Genomic DNA, 16,218 nt, shown 5'->3' with positions numbered 1-16,218 from the left:
TGTGATCTCTCTTTAATTGACAAAAGTTGTCATAATGCACTACATGAAAGCCGACTGGTGCTCTCTGGCTCTCTGTAGTCCAAAGCAGCAGTACAACTTTGCCATTTGCCTTCTTGTGTTTTGATTCGTCTTAGTTGTTTTATGATTTATGTTAGCCAAACATTATGGAAAAGCAGAAAGTGTGATGAAATGAGTTTGGATGGAAGACCTGTGTGAGTCAGACCCATACTGTCACTACGCTCATTCGGCCGCAATGGATCTCATCATTCGAAGTGCCACTCTCATCTATCTATTAGGGCAGAAGGTGGGCTATTTTTGTGTGTGGTCATATCATCTGGTGCAAAGTGCTGATGATATTTTGACTTTTAGATTCCAGTTATCAACTTTTTTTTTTTTTTAAATGAGGAAATAACTTCCCTGCAGCTACCTCTCAGTCTACCACAGACACCTACATACACACTAAATTATAAGCATAAACAACACTTCAGTGTAATATTTAGTACTATGCAGACCATACTGGTAGATGGCAAGCTGTAGAAAACGCACACTTTCTGGAGACTGCTGTGAAAACGAAGCGAGCATCCTTATACGTGCATTTCTTCAGCTAGACCTCGAACACGGAGAAGCTCTGACCCGTGCATGGGCGTGTTTGTGTGTCTGTGTGTGTCAGCAATATACATCAAATAAACTGCCACCATTGCTCCCAATACACTTCAATTAACTGTCAAATTCTGGCAAATACCACAGTGATGTGGGTGACCCAAAACCCAGTTTAGAAATCTCAAGAGATGACAGACTGCATATATAACCAGCCCTACAGAATATTTAGCTTCTCTTTATCTGCTTAAACAAGGACACTGGGAAAGTAAGAAATAATGACACAGTTTCTCTATTAAAAAGGAACAATAGTGTATAGTTAAAGAAAACGTAGTTTTGGAAAATAAACGTGTCTTTAAACGGGGGGAGATGGAAATTAGGGTTGCTTAAAAGTCATAATAAACTGAATTTCAGGGTTTTGTTTGCAAAGTAACTCGGGTGTAAGATAAATTAACTGCATCACTTACAGAGCTAAAACAATCAAATCAGTGATCCGGTAAATTGTAGTTTTAAGTCAATCCACAGTAGAATAAAAGATAACTGATTTTTTTTTTTTTTTTTTGAAAGTCACCTTGGCCATCGAATTAACTGAGCCCCGGAGATTTTAAAGACATGATCTGGTTGATGCATCACACAGGAATCATTTCTGGGAGCCTGACTGACTAAACAGCACTTCGGGCTACACACAGTCTTCGCATCAGATCATCACGTCATGGTTATTATAAAGAGGGCGACATTTGGAACGATACTTCAGTGTGAGCCTAACTGTTGCACTCACGAGGGTTTATTGTTGCATAAAGAGGATTATCGGAATTCTGAAATACAATCTTAAGTGAAGTAATAGCCATTGAAAGAAAAAAAAAATAGGGAAAAATATTTTTTGGGGGGTAAATTACTGACTTTCATTGAACAGTTGACGGTGCACAGGTGGTAAACTGTCGCGGTAAACATTTGGCTTCAGTCGCCTTTGCGCGTCCTTCAAGGTGAAATTATTATAATGTTCGCATAAGAGAAGGGAATGGGGGTATAAATGCTAAATATTCCCCCCAACAGATGTGCGCTGAATAATTCCAGAAATAGCTTTTTTTGTTGCTGTTGTTTTTTGTTTGTGTGTTTGTATTTTTGCTTTATTTTTTGTGCTCTCCTCACAGCTGGATGCTTTACTACTTTCTGCGCCCTGCGGTCACTTGTAATGCTGCCCTCAAGTGCGTCTAAATTTCGAGTGTGACGTTTCCACATTTAGAGTCTGAAACAAAATGAGCCATTAAAAGCAAAAACAAAACAAAAAAACACACCCTGAGGTGAGATAGATATGATTACTTTCACGGTGCGAGTGCTTTTAGAGACTTTGTAGAGGACTGCATCTAAGCGGGATATTCTCCCTCCTGCACTGACAGCAAAACAACACTCGGACTATCTCTTTAATATTTTTGTATTTTTAACTATCGCTGGCACTGTGTTTTCTCCCCCCACCTCCTTTTTCTTTCGCCACATGTGCGTACTCCATGTTGACTGTCACTAGCGGAATAAGACTTTGGGCTTTAATGCCAGTGCCCACCAACACCACCACAACAACAACACAAGCCGTGTGAGAATGACACTCATAACGCAGCATCGGAGACGGAAGCTGCGTCTGCGTGTCAGCATCAGGGACAGCGGCTCATCTCGCACCAAGGTAAGCGCCGCTTCATGTGCAGGCTCGTCTGGGGCCACCTGTCCTAGTTCCGCACTCCGCACCCCCCCCCCCCCAGTTTATCCTCCCCACCAAAACCGTGCAGGGTACTTACGTGTAGTGCTGTGGGAAGAGGTGGGTCCCGGCTGTCGGCGTGGAGACGCATATGATAAGTACAGTTTGGATTGTCAAGAGGCAGAAGACACCGTACGACTGTGCGCAGATCGCCATTTTCCATTAAATATTCAAGAAACTGAGATAAATAAGAGAAGGACCGGAAGGACAGTCTCTCACAGCTGAGCTAAGAATAACCGAGCTCCGGAGAAAGTGTGTAGTGGGAGGTGATGGTTGGCGGAGGCTTCTGGACAGTTCAGCCCGGCAGTGAAATCTCAATCAGAGACGCACACGAAGAATTGGCAGCTGAAGACACGGGAGATCAGGATCAGGAAGATGCTCTGCCGCGGCTGCCGATGTGCCTGGCTGCCTATTTGCGCGCTCGCTTTCCTCCCTCCCTCTCCGTCGCCGCGCACATTTGCTCCTTTTCTCTCCCAACGTCTCCAATGTAACAACCATACAAGGTGAAGCTGGTCGCTGTGCCGCTTCAATTTTCCCATTGTGACTTTCAAAATAAAACAATGTGACGCCTTTAGGCCAGTATCCAACAGAAAAGAGACCAAAAACCTGCCAAAAGTGTTTTTTTTAATCAGAAAATACCCGAAATTCAGCGGTCTTACATCATATGAGCATTTTTTGACCACATATGATGCGCTTTTTTCACCAACTTCGAAAATTAGCTGCTTTTTTAAAGGAAGCTCTCTGGCTAGATTTAAGCTTTAGAGTTGTAGGATTTTATTTTTGTAAGCCTGGTAGCTCAACTTCCTGTAATCGCCTCGTCCATCTGTGACACTTGACTCAGCTGTTGGCACTGGCGGCCCTTCCTCCATTCAAACAACCTACTTCTGTGCAACAGACGGGGGCGCGCATCAGGCCACCTCCTCCTCCTCCTCCTCATGTCCAGTTCATACTCTTATGTTTTCACCAGACTCGAGATAATGATCAGAAACCAAGGTGTCATTTGGGGTAATTGGAAGCATAATACCAGAGGGCCATGTTATATTAACTAGAGTATAAACAGTCAGCAGCAGTGGCCTTGGGGCTGCTTCCCAAACTATATTTGTTCTACTCATTAAGACCTCTCGTCCAGTGGATGAACATTTAAATGGATGCAAGGAAAATTAGCCACCTAGATACCTAGCAATAGTGTTTCATGCTCTCACCGGCTATTTGGAACGAGGGGCTTTGAATTTACAGAAAGGCAGGGTCTGGCTCCTTGTTTCTCATAAATAGCAACCTCCCATTATCATAAGCTATTTAATAGGTCATATTTGAGTGGAGCAACTTTTCCTCTGGACATATAAGTCAGATAGCGTTCATTTTAAAGGTAAACAAGGAGGAGAGATGCACAGAAACCTCAGAGTAAATGTAATTCAGCATGAAGTTCCCCCCTGGAGAAGTGACTATCTCCTTCTATCAGCTGTGTGCGTGTGTGTGCTTGTGTCTTTGTATGTGTGCACACACAGGTGCTCAGGGCTTCGGGTTTGGGTTTTTTTCCTGATTTTTCCAGTTGTCTGCCAGTCAAAAGCGCAGGCTCGGGACACTCGGTCCCCTTCGGCTGCTCCTGGGGGAGCCATGCATCTCTCAGCTCATTTGCTGGGCACAGAGAGACAGTCGTTCTTGTAGCTGTGTTGTCCTTGGCTCAGTCATTCGGCAGGGGACACACAGGTGCTCTGCTACAGAAAGCCGCACAGCAGTCGGCAGGGTTGCTGCACAGCATTTCTGTCTCTTCCCTGACAGAGAAGACGGGGCTGTTTTGGTAGAAAGGACACACTGCGGGGCATGGACCTCAGCAGGAGGGGGAAAAACCCACCTGATGGCAGGGATGAAGAGCTACAGCAGCAGCAGTCCCCTGCTCATGTACATAGTTGTCACGGATCATTCAGTCAGAACAAACATCTGTTTCTCAGGAAATGAGGAAACAAATACACTTCTATAGTTCCCAGAGCTATAGTTTTTTTTAATCATATTGAACATCTCCCTCTCATTCAAACAAATGTGTAGCAGAGAGGCAGGAAACGGTCATGTTTTGATACATTACTATTCCCCACGCTGGGAAAAATAACCTTAATTGATGGCTACTCTCACACATTAATTTACACCATTATACTCCCCATCGTCGCATTAATAATAATAACAGCAACCAGATACCGGTAGGTTGGCTGACTCACACTAAACGTTTGTGCTGACTCACTGACACCCCTGGTTCAATCCGTCCACTCAAACATACATTAGGCCAAAGTATCTCAATTCACCTGACTCAAAGGGCCAGGACATGGAAAAATTAACTAATTTTAAATGAGCGAACAGTTTGTAGATTTCTCTCAATAAAAGAGCTGTCCAGAGCTGGACTTTTTTTTTAATCTATGCAAATAAAATAACAGTGTGTACACATACCTTTGGGGACCAAAATAACACTGGCAACCAATTTAAGTAACACTGCGTGTTGGCTGGGTCATATTCAACAATGTCACACCTTAAATGCAAATGTAATTTAATTCACCCGTACTTGCAGTGGCGTTCGTGGGCAGAAGAGAGGAAGATAAAAGAGGTGATTGTCACCCTGGGGCCTTGGATCTCATTGACCACGCTGCAACGCTTATAGAGAATCCACTCTTTATTATAGCTGATCGATCAGGCCAGCTAAGGGATCTGCTCAGTGAAAACACACAGCTCAATGGCCTCAAGCTTTGCTGAGCCTTCAGAGGGTGAGAAAAGTAGACAAGAGGCGGGGCTCCGCTACATAGGGTGTCTCCCATTGGCCGTGCGTTTTGGTCTGAAGTGATTGACCTGCCAATCTGTTACACTGCAAAAACTCAAAATCTTACCAAGTATATTTGTCTTATTTCTAGTCAAAATTATCTCATTACACTTAAAATAAGACACAATCAGCTACAGGGCAACATTTCAGTAAGCTAAAGGAACTTGTTTCAAGACAGTGAATCTTGAAACTAGAGAAAAACTAGAGATTTTTCACTTGTTCCATTGGCAGATTTTTTCACTTATTTTGAGCTAAAATATCTTGTATTAAGTGAAAAAATCTGCCAATGGAACAAGTGAAAAATCTCTAGTTTTTCTCTAGTTTCAAGATTCACTGTCTTGAAACAAGTTCCTTTAGCTTACTGAAATGTTGCCCTGTAGCTGATTGTGTCTTATTTTAAGTGTAATGAGATAATTTTGACTAGAAATAAGACAAATATACTTGGTAAGATTTTGAGTTGATCCTTGTGAGTGTTGCAAAAGGAGGCAGGATTCGTAGCTGTGTATTGGACTCCAGCTTCCTTTCTGAGGAGTGCTCTCCTAGACAGAGGCCAAGTAGGTTAGAGTAAAATTAATCACTCCTTGTTTCCCTGTCTGCAGGCCTCAGGGGAAGTCACCAGTAAAGGCACGCTCCGCACATCCAGACAAGTACACACACATACACACAGAGATGCACTGGTCTCTTATCTCACTTTTCCTCCACCTTATCCATCGTTCTCTCTCCCTTAACCTCCTCCTCCGTCTCTTTCTGTGGCCTCTGTGCTGACGTTCTGGTGGGCTGGACAGAAAATGTGAGGCTTCACCCTCTGTAAAACCGACTCTAGTCAGCATGCTGAATGCTAAGATTTTATTTTTCTGATTAGACAATGACTGTGCATCGCATTCAGTGCAGATGATAGAGTCAGTTGCCCTTGAGAGAGAGCCCCAAGGCTCTCAGAAAACTTCAATGATCCTCTCAAGTGTTTCCTGTAAAAAAAAAAAACAGCATGATATACTGTCACTCATTTGCCACATGCTCTCTTTGAGAGTATTTTTTTAACCATAGCAGAGAAAAGGCACTGCGCCCTTGTCTTCCACGGGGATGTACTGAAAAGATCAGCAAAGTGATTCCAGTAATCAAGGTTATTTTCCCTTTGTGTCTCTTTTACTTCGCTCCCTGCTCACCTCACAGCTTATCCCCCTATTTAGTTTTATCCACTAAGAAGATCAGGAAAAAACCTCCAAACAAGACATTTATTTTACATAAATATTTATATAGCCCACCATGCCATATTATTTGCTTGGCTCTATAACACAGTGTTTTCCTACACGACCTAACCGCTTTGTGAAAAAATCAATAAGGGAAATCCCTGATTCAGGCCCCAGTGCTCTGTATACCTTACTGTAAAATACAAACATACCCAGAGACGATGGGCTCCAAAGCACTCTGGGACTTTCGTGCTCAAATGTCAGAGCGTTTCATCCTGATGATGATGACTCACTCCCCTCGTTCTTAGTCTGCATGAAAGAACAACAGCGCCAATTAATGACCCAACCTCAACACGTGCAACAGTACAGTAAACAAACCCTATATTAAATTCTACAGCAGGGCACACAAACAGCGCTGCGATATTACAAGTAGAGATGTATTTGCAAGAAATATGAGCATTTAAAAGCTACATTTTATTTTATCTCCCCCGGAGAATCTTTCCCTGCCTCACCCACATAGGCAAGTGGTCGCATGTGAAAACAGAGCAAGACTCAGCACTCATTGACATGCTCTACTAGAGGCCTAATGGCCCCTGGGTAATGGCCTCTTTGGTCTTCAGGAAATCCTCCCTCATGCATACATCAAAGCTGGGATTGAGAAGGATAGAGAGTGAAAATAGAGGGGAGGAAAGAGACATCAGTGCCACACAGGGAGAGGAGATGAAGAAACACACGAAAGGAAGTGCTGTAGTTCTGGTTTATGACATTCATAGAAAGGTCAGTCCAGTATATTTTAGACTTGCGGTTCGTGTCAGCGTAGTACACCAGGGCTATAGCAGCACTGTTTGAAGACAGTTTGCCTTTGGTATTGACTGAATGTTTCTGCAGACTGCTCAGATTTGTATTCTTATTTAGCTATTTTTAGCTATCTTGATTTAGACCATAACCTTGTATGACTATTTACATATACTATAATTAGCATTTGACATCTTTGGGTTCTATGTCTGAAGAAAAAAAAAACTTTTTACAGTCAAAATCAGCCTTATAGTCACTTCCATTTGGCCACTGTAAGTCTGTTGCCCAAACAAATAGCCAAATACTAAAATAGTCAAAAGACAAAATTGAATTATTGTAACCATAAAATAATCAGATTTTTGAGCAAAACTGCTAAAAAATTTGCTGCTTGCAGCTTCTGAAAGTATAAGCATTTTATGCTATTTGTCATACGTTTCAATATACCAGATATTATTCTGATCTTTTACTGTCAGAAAATACAAATCATACATTGGCTTTATTTAGAATTACACAATAGTCTGACTGATTCAGTATCATTCTGACAAAATAATTGATCGCTTTAAAAAGTGCCAAAAACCCCGTATTGATAGTGACAGTCATAAGTTGCAGTATATCATTTATGATCCAATATTAGATCTCCTTATCCTCAATCCACCATTATTCTCTTTTCTTTCAATCTCCATCACTCTTCAGTCTCCTTTTTAAAAACTCGTTTTGCTGACATACAACATCCCAGAGTTGACAGCCAGCTGCTATAACACGAGACCTGTAGCCCGTCGTGGCACAACACCCCCTGCCTCTCCCTCTCACTGTCCATGAGCCATCTGCTTACTCTGCATATTGCAGATCTGTCAATGCTGCCTAATTATAATGCACAGAAAAGTGCTCATCGTGACCCTGGCTGTGTTTGCAAAAGTTTTGCCTTGTTCCATATGGTACGAACACAGAAGGCACCTGTCTGTATGTGGCTACGTACCCATCTAAATGTGGTCTCTATCCTGTGCGTTCATATAGCAGAGCAGTGTCAGCTCACATTCAGAGAAAGCTCTGACTTCTACATGTCCTACGTTGTGAAGTGGAGCATGTGATTTTTGCCTCTTCGCAACAATTTTCAACTCATCTCCCAGTTCTGTCTTCTGGTGAAACTCAGAAACCCTCCATTCAAATGCTTCTAAAGTTTAATCTATTTTAAAAATCAGACGAAATGTGTTGAGTTTATGTTAAAAAAAAAAAAAAAAAAACTCAAGCAGGAACCACTACAATCTGCTCTACGGTGGGATGCCCACATCAAATGGGCCTTCAATATGTTGGCAGTGACTGAAGTGCTAGGTGTTGCCATACAGAGCACATTAAACAGTGTCAGTACTAAAGAGGCAAAACTAACAGGCCTGTGGTGCCTTTGGTGGTTTGATAAGGCAAGTGGGTGGTCCTGTCTGAACGTGGTCTACCCCTCTTCTCTTGTCACTGTGGAGTGAGAAGTGCATAGTCGCTTGCCCGCCCTGCCGTCACATTAAAGCGCATCTTAATTGGCATTAAAACTGGTGATAAGAGCTTAATGAAGGAATTAATAGATAACACACATTCTGGAGCTTATTCGCCATAGTCACACTGACAGACACAAACACACACAGCTGTACTCAAACGGGCAGATTTTACAACCCAAGACAGAGCGAGTGAGGATTCATGGGGAAATAGGTGGCCTGCAGCGAGAGGCAGTACCAAGACTGAAAGCCTGTAATACATCACATCACCATGCATGACAACAGCTAACCTTCACAGGTTTTACAGCTGGAGCATTGGTTTGAATGGAAAAAGCATGTGCTGCAATCACTCTAGGCTTTTAAGAGGATTCATGGCATGCTTGTTAGTCGGGTCAGAACTGTTTTGGTTATTCACCTATTAACAGATACGCATCTATTAGAAGTGCAATTTAAACTGATTAATACAACATACAACAGCATTTCATAGACAGAGCAGGTCTGCAGTGCCCAGTATACCAAAATATGCAACTAAAGCACATGCAAAGCACAATAATTACATCGATGAATCTATTATCTGCAGATAACTTACTTGTTGTTAGTTCTACTGAATGGTTTAGGTTAACCTATAAGTGGCTTACTTTCACATTCATGCAAACCCGCAATACACAGTAATTTCAATTAGTTTCTACATGAACATGCAGATTTTGCAGTTTTCACCTCGTTACAGGTCAACTTACCTTTTAAAAATGTTTCAAATGAAACTTAATTCTGAGTAAATACCAAAGTCTGGGGCTTAAAAGTGAAACCAAAAGCTGCAGTTCCCCAAATGGCCACTTGAGGCTGGCTCCAATCCCTTGGAGTAGTCTCCATCCAGCACTGAAAAATGAAATCAACACATGAGGTCAGGGGTGGCGAATTAATCTCAAGGGGCCATATAAGAAACTGAAACTGTTATGGAAGGCCACACCAATAAGAGGAACTCAGTTCTGCATAAAATTAATTTTATTTCTTTATAAACTGGTACTGGTTAGAGTACCAGTTTATAGTAGTACTGGTTCGTACAAGTGCATAAAAGTTAGACTCAATATCTGAGTTAGAAATGCAAAGAACAGCAGATATGTGATTATGACTGAGGAAGGATCTGTATCTTGATTTGGTGAACTTCATCAATGAGAAAGTTTGTTCACACATGAAGGTCGATCCAAGGAGAACCAACATCTTCATTGCAAGCAACTAAGTGAGTAATAATGTTGCTCTCCAGTTAGTTTGAAAGAATCTGTCATTTTCCCGTGTAAGCCTTCACAAGGCTGTACATTTAATTTAGTTTATTCCTCAGTGGTAGCCTACGTCACCATTTTCAGTCTAAAGAACCTCCAAAATTGCAACAACCTACCTGCAATTCACTGCTAACTGTTTTAGTTACAACATAAACAATATAGTTAATTTTTGGCACTGACTTATACAACACCTCCTGGTGTATCCATTTCAGTTCTGGATTTATTTCAGTCCCTTATCTTGCATCTGTTTCAACAATCCCAAAATTTTCCCTGTCAGAGTTGGACAGCCATTGGTTGTAACATCTGCCAGTTTGTTCCATTTCAGTCCCAGCTTATCCAAGCATGCACTTACCTCAAATCACTCCATGCCTAGTCCCTTTTATTGAACGCTTTGCTGCCAGCTCCTCCATAATCTCAAACACTTTCATTATCCCATGTACGAAGATGAGTAACTGGGCTGTATTGCAGAGATCACAGTCCTCATCCAAAGCCAAAGAGAAAAAGTCAAGATTGTCTGCTTTGTTTTTCAGCTGAAGCTCCATATTTCCCGCGGTGTCCTCCATCCGTCTTGTTACGAATTGCCTGGAGAGGTGCACTTTCTCAAATGTTTCTTTGTCTTTTTCTCAGGGCATATTAGCGTGACAGACCCTCCACCCTCCACCAAACACTCTTTGATAAACACCCCATTAGACTTACTGTTTTTTGTGATTTTGTGAGAAATCACAAAGCTGGTCTTGACTGCTCCATCCCTTGAAAAAAAAAGGTTCAAATGTACATGATCTGCATCAGTCAGATTCCTGTATTTCTCTGCATGTTTGGTCTCATACTGATGATTCAAATTGTAACCCTTAAAAACATCGGCTTTCCAGAAACTGAGCACACACGTTTACCTCTGACTTCAGTAAATCAATACTTAGAAGTAAATGTCTTGTTAAAAACTCAACATTCTCCATTTTCTTTTTTTTGATGTGACCTAATATCTTCTAGGGATGACAAACGAACTTTCTCATAAATGCATTTCAAGTGAAACTGCATCCTTGAACACAAACCCATATGTGTAGATTTTAATTTGAAAACCAAAAAAACAGCAGTTCCATTCGTAATAAAAGCTACAAAGTCATATTGTGATTTCACACAAATCACACAAAATAGAAAGCCATTTGGGGAGTAAACTTCATGGTATACTTATTTGCATTTGAATCCTAATTTCCCATGGACATTGGGCAGGTCAGGGACAACCAAAGGTCCCAGAGCATTCTCATTCCCAATGCGTAACATCTCATAGTAACGTGAAAGGTACCCTTCTGCATCCTTATGAGACGCACCACATTTGCATTCGAATCCAATAGAATGCCGCTTGTGGCAGTAAGATATGCTCCAGCCATCAGTTCCGGCCCAAACCTTAACCATAACCTTTACCCTGTCAGATAGTGTTTTCCAAAGCGATTCATGATCACAATATAAAACATATTTACATTCATTCCAACCGGCTCTCAAGCCTCCGAATACGTAAAATACTGACAATTTGTCACATAGCGTCGGTATGTTACGTGCGGGATGAGAATGTGTTTGAAGGTCCAGATGTGCCCAACTCTCATTTGTAGCTGACTTCAAAAAGGAGTCAATCCCTATGTTAAAAAGACCAGTATTATAGCGTTAATGGTGTCTTCACAGCCTGGTACAAAGATAGTTTCCCCCCTTGTAACAACTCTGTGTTGTGATTCCTCCACCTCCATGATTGAGTTAGAGGTGTGGCCTGCCGATTGACAAATATCCTGACAAAGATTGCTGTGGCTGGAGTCTGCTAGTCTGCTACTACTTTGAATCAATAACCTAGAGTGCTTAACAGTTTGTGTGCTCTTGGCGCATTTTGGATGGCTTATTGCTTATATAAGTTTGTAACCAAGCTAACTAGCTTTGTAAGGTCACTGTTGGCTTCAAAATACCAAAATTAACACTCAAGTCCACAGCTAGCGAATGATGCCACAATATGTTCTTCTTTTATATAGTTATTGGTCCGTCCTCACAGAGTTACTGTTGAAATACCCAACAAGACGTTGCTTTTTTCTCTATAGCTAATTTGCCCTTTCGTGACATCTACAGGTATAAATCTTTTGATGACTCATGGATTTGTATTAATACTTTTCAATTTGGGACGTGACCACTTTGAATGATAGGTGGATACTCACAGAGTCTGCTAGGTGACTAATTCGACCGCTCTATCATGATTGTGGTGTTGGTGCCTTCAGGAGCATTTTAATGCCATTATCAGACAAATAATATGACTTGCGTGTGGTTAATGGGTTGCACATAGCCCCTGTGGTTAATTGCACCAACAGCCAATTCAAGAAGTCTGTGCTCAGTTTTTCAATGCATGCAATTCCTGAATTACATATAATTATTATATGTGAACACTATCATAATAGCCAACAAACCAATGGGCAACATCAAAGCGTCATCCCCCTTTTATATATAAAGTACATGCTTATCTTGGACTTGGACTTGATTTAATTATATTTAAATCATTTATGACATAATTGATTTAGAAATTAGGTAGTTAAAGTAGAAAAATGCTATTTTCCTTTCCTAACAGTAAATAAAGCACAAATATGCGTATTACATTTACAGTAATACAAAACATAAAAGGCAGCAGAAACTCAAGCCAGTGAATGTATGTTTGTGCTGACTGATTAACTGATAATGGAAATTCTGTTAATTAATTTTCCAACTAAATTTTGAAGTTCTAATGTTAACAGCACTCTGCTGCTGGAGAACAATCCTATCTGAGAAAATCCTTGAACAGTTCACGCTTAATTAATCAGCAAGCTTCTCCCTAGAAGTAAGGGCTATCGACCTAGAAGTGGCTTATGCTTCTATGAATTTTACCATAATTCCTGCTCCAATAGTGCATGCTGCATTTCCTTTATTCATTGCTTTCCGTCGTCCAGAAGGCACCTATTGCCCTCAGCAAAACACAACACAGAAATTCAAAACACTACTAGAGCAAATAGGCAAACCCTTCTGTATTTGCTGAAACTGCTTCTGAGTACCTGACAGATCTAGAAGTTTAACTCTCCCCTCATTAGAGCTAATGGATTGCTGATATGCTCACTTTTTTATTTGGACCCAGGCTTAGAAAACTGCTGCATAAATCTTTATCATTACCAGCGTTATTACTGCATTTCTTCCAGCATGTAGGGATAATCAGCATCACACCAATGTTTTCTAAATTCAATAATATGAAATGAAAATTGGAGCGCATTAATATATTTGCACAAATGATTGTTATTTTTGCTCAGACGCGCAGGTGTATATTTGTTTGTGTGAGTATGTGTATCCCTCCTCCTGAGCCTCAGATTTGGGCTATTTTCCCAGAAATGTGTTAGACAGACAGAGGGAGGCAGATGCATTCCTGTCCTCCCAGAGGAGACTGCGACACATGTGGAGAGTGGCTAGGCTGGTCATATTAAACACACCATGTGCACCCTGCATGTGACCGTGCGTGTGCATGTGTGTGTGTGTGTGGCCTAAAAACAAGCATGGAGTGAGACATCTAGTGGCAACTGCACAGTACTTCACCAATATTCCAGTGTGACTTGTAAAGAGAAGCAAAAACTGCATTTGTGTGTGCTTTTATGGCAGGAAAAAGTTACTATAATTAGACGTTTACTCTGTGTTACAGTATGCTGTGTGTGTTTATCAGATTGTGGATATTGCTCCAATGATAGCATCTTTCCTGCTGTCATAACAATAGAGTCTGCAGCTGATGGTAATGTATCATCTGTCAAGCTATCAGTGCTGGGACATAGTCCATTGGTCCCACAAGGCTGCAGACATGATTCAGCACAGTTTTTAAGGCGGGTGTCTCATTTCATTCTTGGAGTTTTTTTCTGCACTGCCATGTTGTTGTCTTTCGAGGCCCTCTATAGAATATTGTATTAACCTTGCACTGACAAGCGCTGATTATTTGCACGGGGGGATATTCAGGATCTACGAGCAGCATGGTAAAGCTTATCTCAATTCATCTAATGGCTCGGTAATCAAGACATCTGCACATGAGTAAACAGGCCTCACACTCCCTGCATGGTTATTAGCAGTAAATCATCAGGCTTTTACGTTTTGGATCGACATCAAATTCCAGTTTGCTCCAGCACCGCTGCAAGGACCAACAATTTAATAAACCAACTCTGATCGCATGTTGTTGTACAACACAGCTGTAGACGAACAGAAAGAAACTGTGAGACTGAGAAAAGTCTCATTAGTAAATACATGTAATCAACCCCCAAACCTGCAGCTAAACGTGTTTTTAACACGGGTCCCTGCAAACACACACATGTGCATGGGCAACAAGGTTACAGCAGAGATAAACAGGTTTTATGATGCATGCTGCCTGTTTGAGCCTCTTCACGAATCTCCAGCCTCTTTGTTACTACTAAGCTGGAAGGCGGGACCTGCCAGTGGAGTAGCAGACAGGAGATTAAGACCTGAATCAAAAAGCAGATTAATGGATTGTATTTGTGTATGTGTGTGCATGCCTGTGTGGGCGGCTGGGTTAGTGGTTATTTTGAGGCAGGGGGATTTGTGTATGTGTTTGCTTTTAACCCTCTACGGATCATCTAATTGGGCAAATATGTCTATTTAAATAGTACATGGACTTTGGCCTGTTGCAGTCTTTATCACCGTTAAATACCACACACAAGCGACCACTTTGCAAGTCAAACACACTTCCAAAATGTCACTTTAAAGCTTTGTAAGCATATGCAGAATAATCCCCAGTTTGCGACAGGCTGTGATCCAGTAGATAGTTTCAATCGTTGCAAAAAAAAACGATGTGAAAGCTTGTTGAGGGTGCTAACATCTCATTCCCGAGCATGGGTCTCCCGTGTGCTTCAATCCTCCCTCCGCACTCTGAATTTGTGTGCCGACACCATCGTATCTCAGGCCAGCCTCTGTAATCAGCCCCCAAGTGATCAACAGAGATAACATCGAGGAAAGCTCACTCCGCAGGACGGCACTAACAACAAGTTTGCCACTGAAATTGGGTGATGGAGCATAAACATCACCCAGTTTCGCACCTTGAATTCAAATCCCTTCTTGGATGTTCTGATAATTCAGTTCAACTCCATTGAACAAGAATAATGATTGTGGCAAAGTGCTTATCAAGACCTCCCATGTGTGGGCCACCTGAAGCCTGTGCGGAGCCGCAATGAACCTAAAGACTCCAGCCCCACCAGTATCCTAAAATCTGCCCTCAAAGCTGATTGTGCACATAATTATGATGATTGTATAATAAGGCACAGTTTGACCTCACAGTGAAATGTGTGGTTTGTCGCAGCTATGATCTAATTTTTAAACTTCATTAATTATAATTTACTGGCCAAAATATAGTAATTGCTCAAGTGTCATAACATGGCTGCCCTTCAGCTGCAGAAGTGAACACACCCAGCAAAATACACCCTTATTAGAAAGGGAAATGTGTCAGCAGCTGCCAGGACAAAGACAGAAGTGTGAAGTTGAACCAGGAAATCCTTATGTTTGTTTTTCTCTCCCAAATGAAGGTTAGCTTACCTTAGGGTTTATTTAAAGCCTGTCTTATATAGTGTGTCTACCTGGGTTGAAGCAAGCATGCAATAATTTAATGGCACTGGAAACTACTGAAACCATAAAGATGAATCAGCATTGCATTTGACTGGTCTAAACAAACCTGAGCATTATAACATTAACGCCAGTAGAATCTTTCTGTTGTAACTGTTATTAGACCAAGTAAGCTGTCAACATAGTGTGAATAAGGGTGGGAAAGAGCCCTGTCTGTGTACTGCAGTTGTCTACCACAAACTACATCCTCCAAACTCCAAAGTCTGAAATGAGTTGCCATCCTTTTAAATCAGAGAGTATAAGCTGCTGTTGTTGGAGTGGAAAGTGAAGAGTGGAAGTGATGAGAAGTAACGGTGAGTTGTGTTATTAGCTACGCTTGTCAAATGCTTGTTAATACATCTACTCAGCTAATCACATGGTAGCAACTCATTTAGGCCCGTAGACATGTTCAAGACAACCTGTTGAAGTTCAGGTTGAGCATGAAAAGCAAGGTTTTGGTGGTGTAATGGTGTTCCCCTTAGTACGAGCTGAGCATCATTTAACCTCCTAGGACCTGGCGTCCACATATGTTGACATTACATTTTGGGTTATTTAGACCAAAATACTCAATTTTGCTCTACAAGGGCCTGATATCCACTGACGAGGACATTATACTGCTACTGTTCTATCGAAATTTGAAACGAATATTCTCATATGTGGCTCTCATTTTTCTTAGAAACAAAAATTAGGTAAAAAAAAA

General features: G+C 41.4%; 1 protein-coding gene across 3 annotated transcripts in view; it reads right to left on the bottom strand.

The window, feature by feature from the left end:
* The window catches only part of cacna2d2a (calcium channel, voltage-dependent, alpha 2/delta subunit 2a), a 178,124-nt gene extending 175,309 nt beyond the window's left edge, over positions 1-2,815 (bottom strand). For all 3 annotated transcript variants that reach the window (XM_085457021.1, XM_085457022.1, XM_085457023.1), the window contains exon 1: positions 2,385-2,815. In XM_085457021.1, the coding sequence (XP_085313147.1) occupies positions 2,385-2,500 (116 nt within the window). In that variant the 5' untranslated portion in view covers positions 2,501-2,815. The remainder of the gene's footprint in view (positions 1-2,384) is intronic.
* Positions 2,816-16,218: the final 13,403 nt, after the last annotated feature.

The sequence above is a fragment of the Copadichromis virginalis genome, linkage group LG5 (genome assembly GCF_057382275.1).
Source record: "Copadichromis virginalis isolate Kocher_CV1m ecotype Utaka linkage group LG5, C_Virginalis_male_GT1.1, whole genome shotgun sequence".
NCBI lineage: Eukaryota > Metazoa > Chordata > Actinopteri > Cichliformes > Cichlidae > Copadichromis > Copadichromis virginalis.
This window is presented reverse-complemented; position numbering and strand designations above follow the sequence as displayed.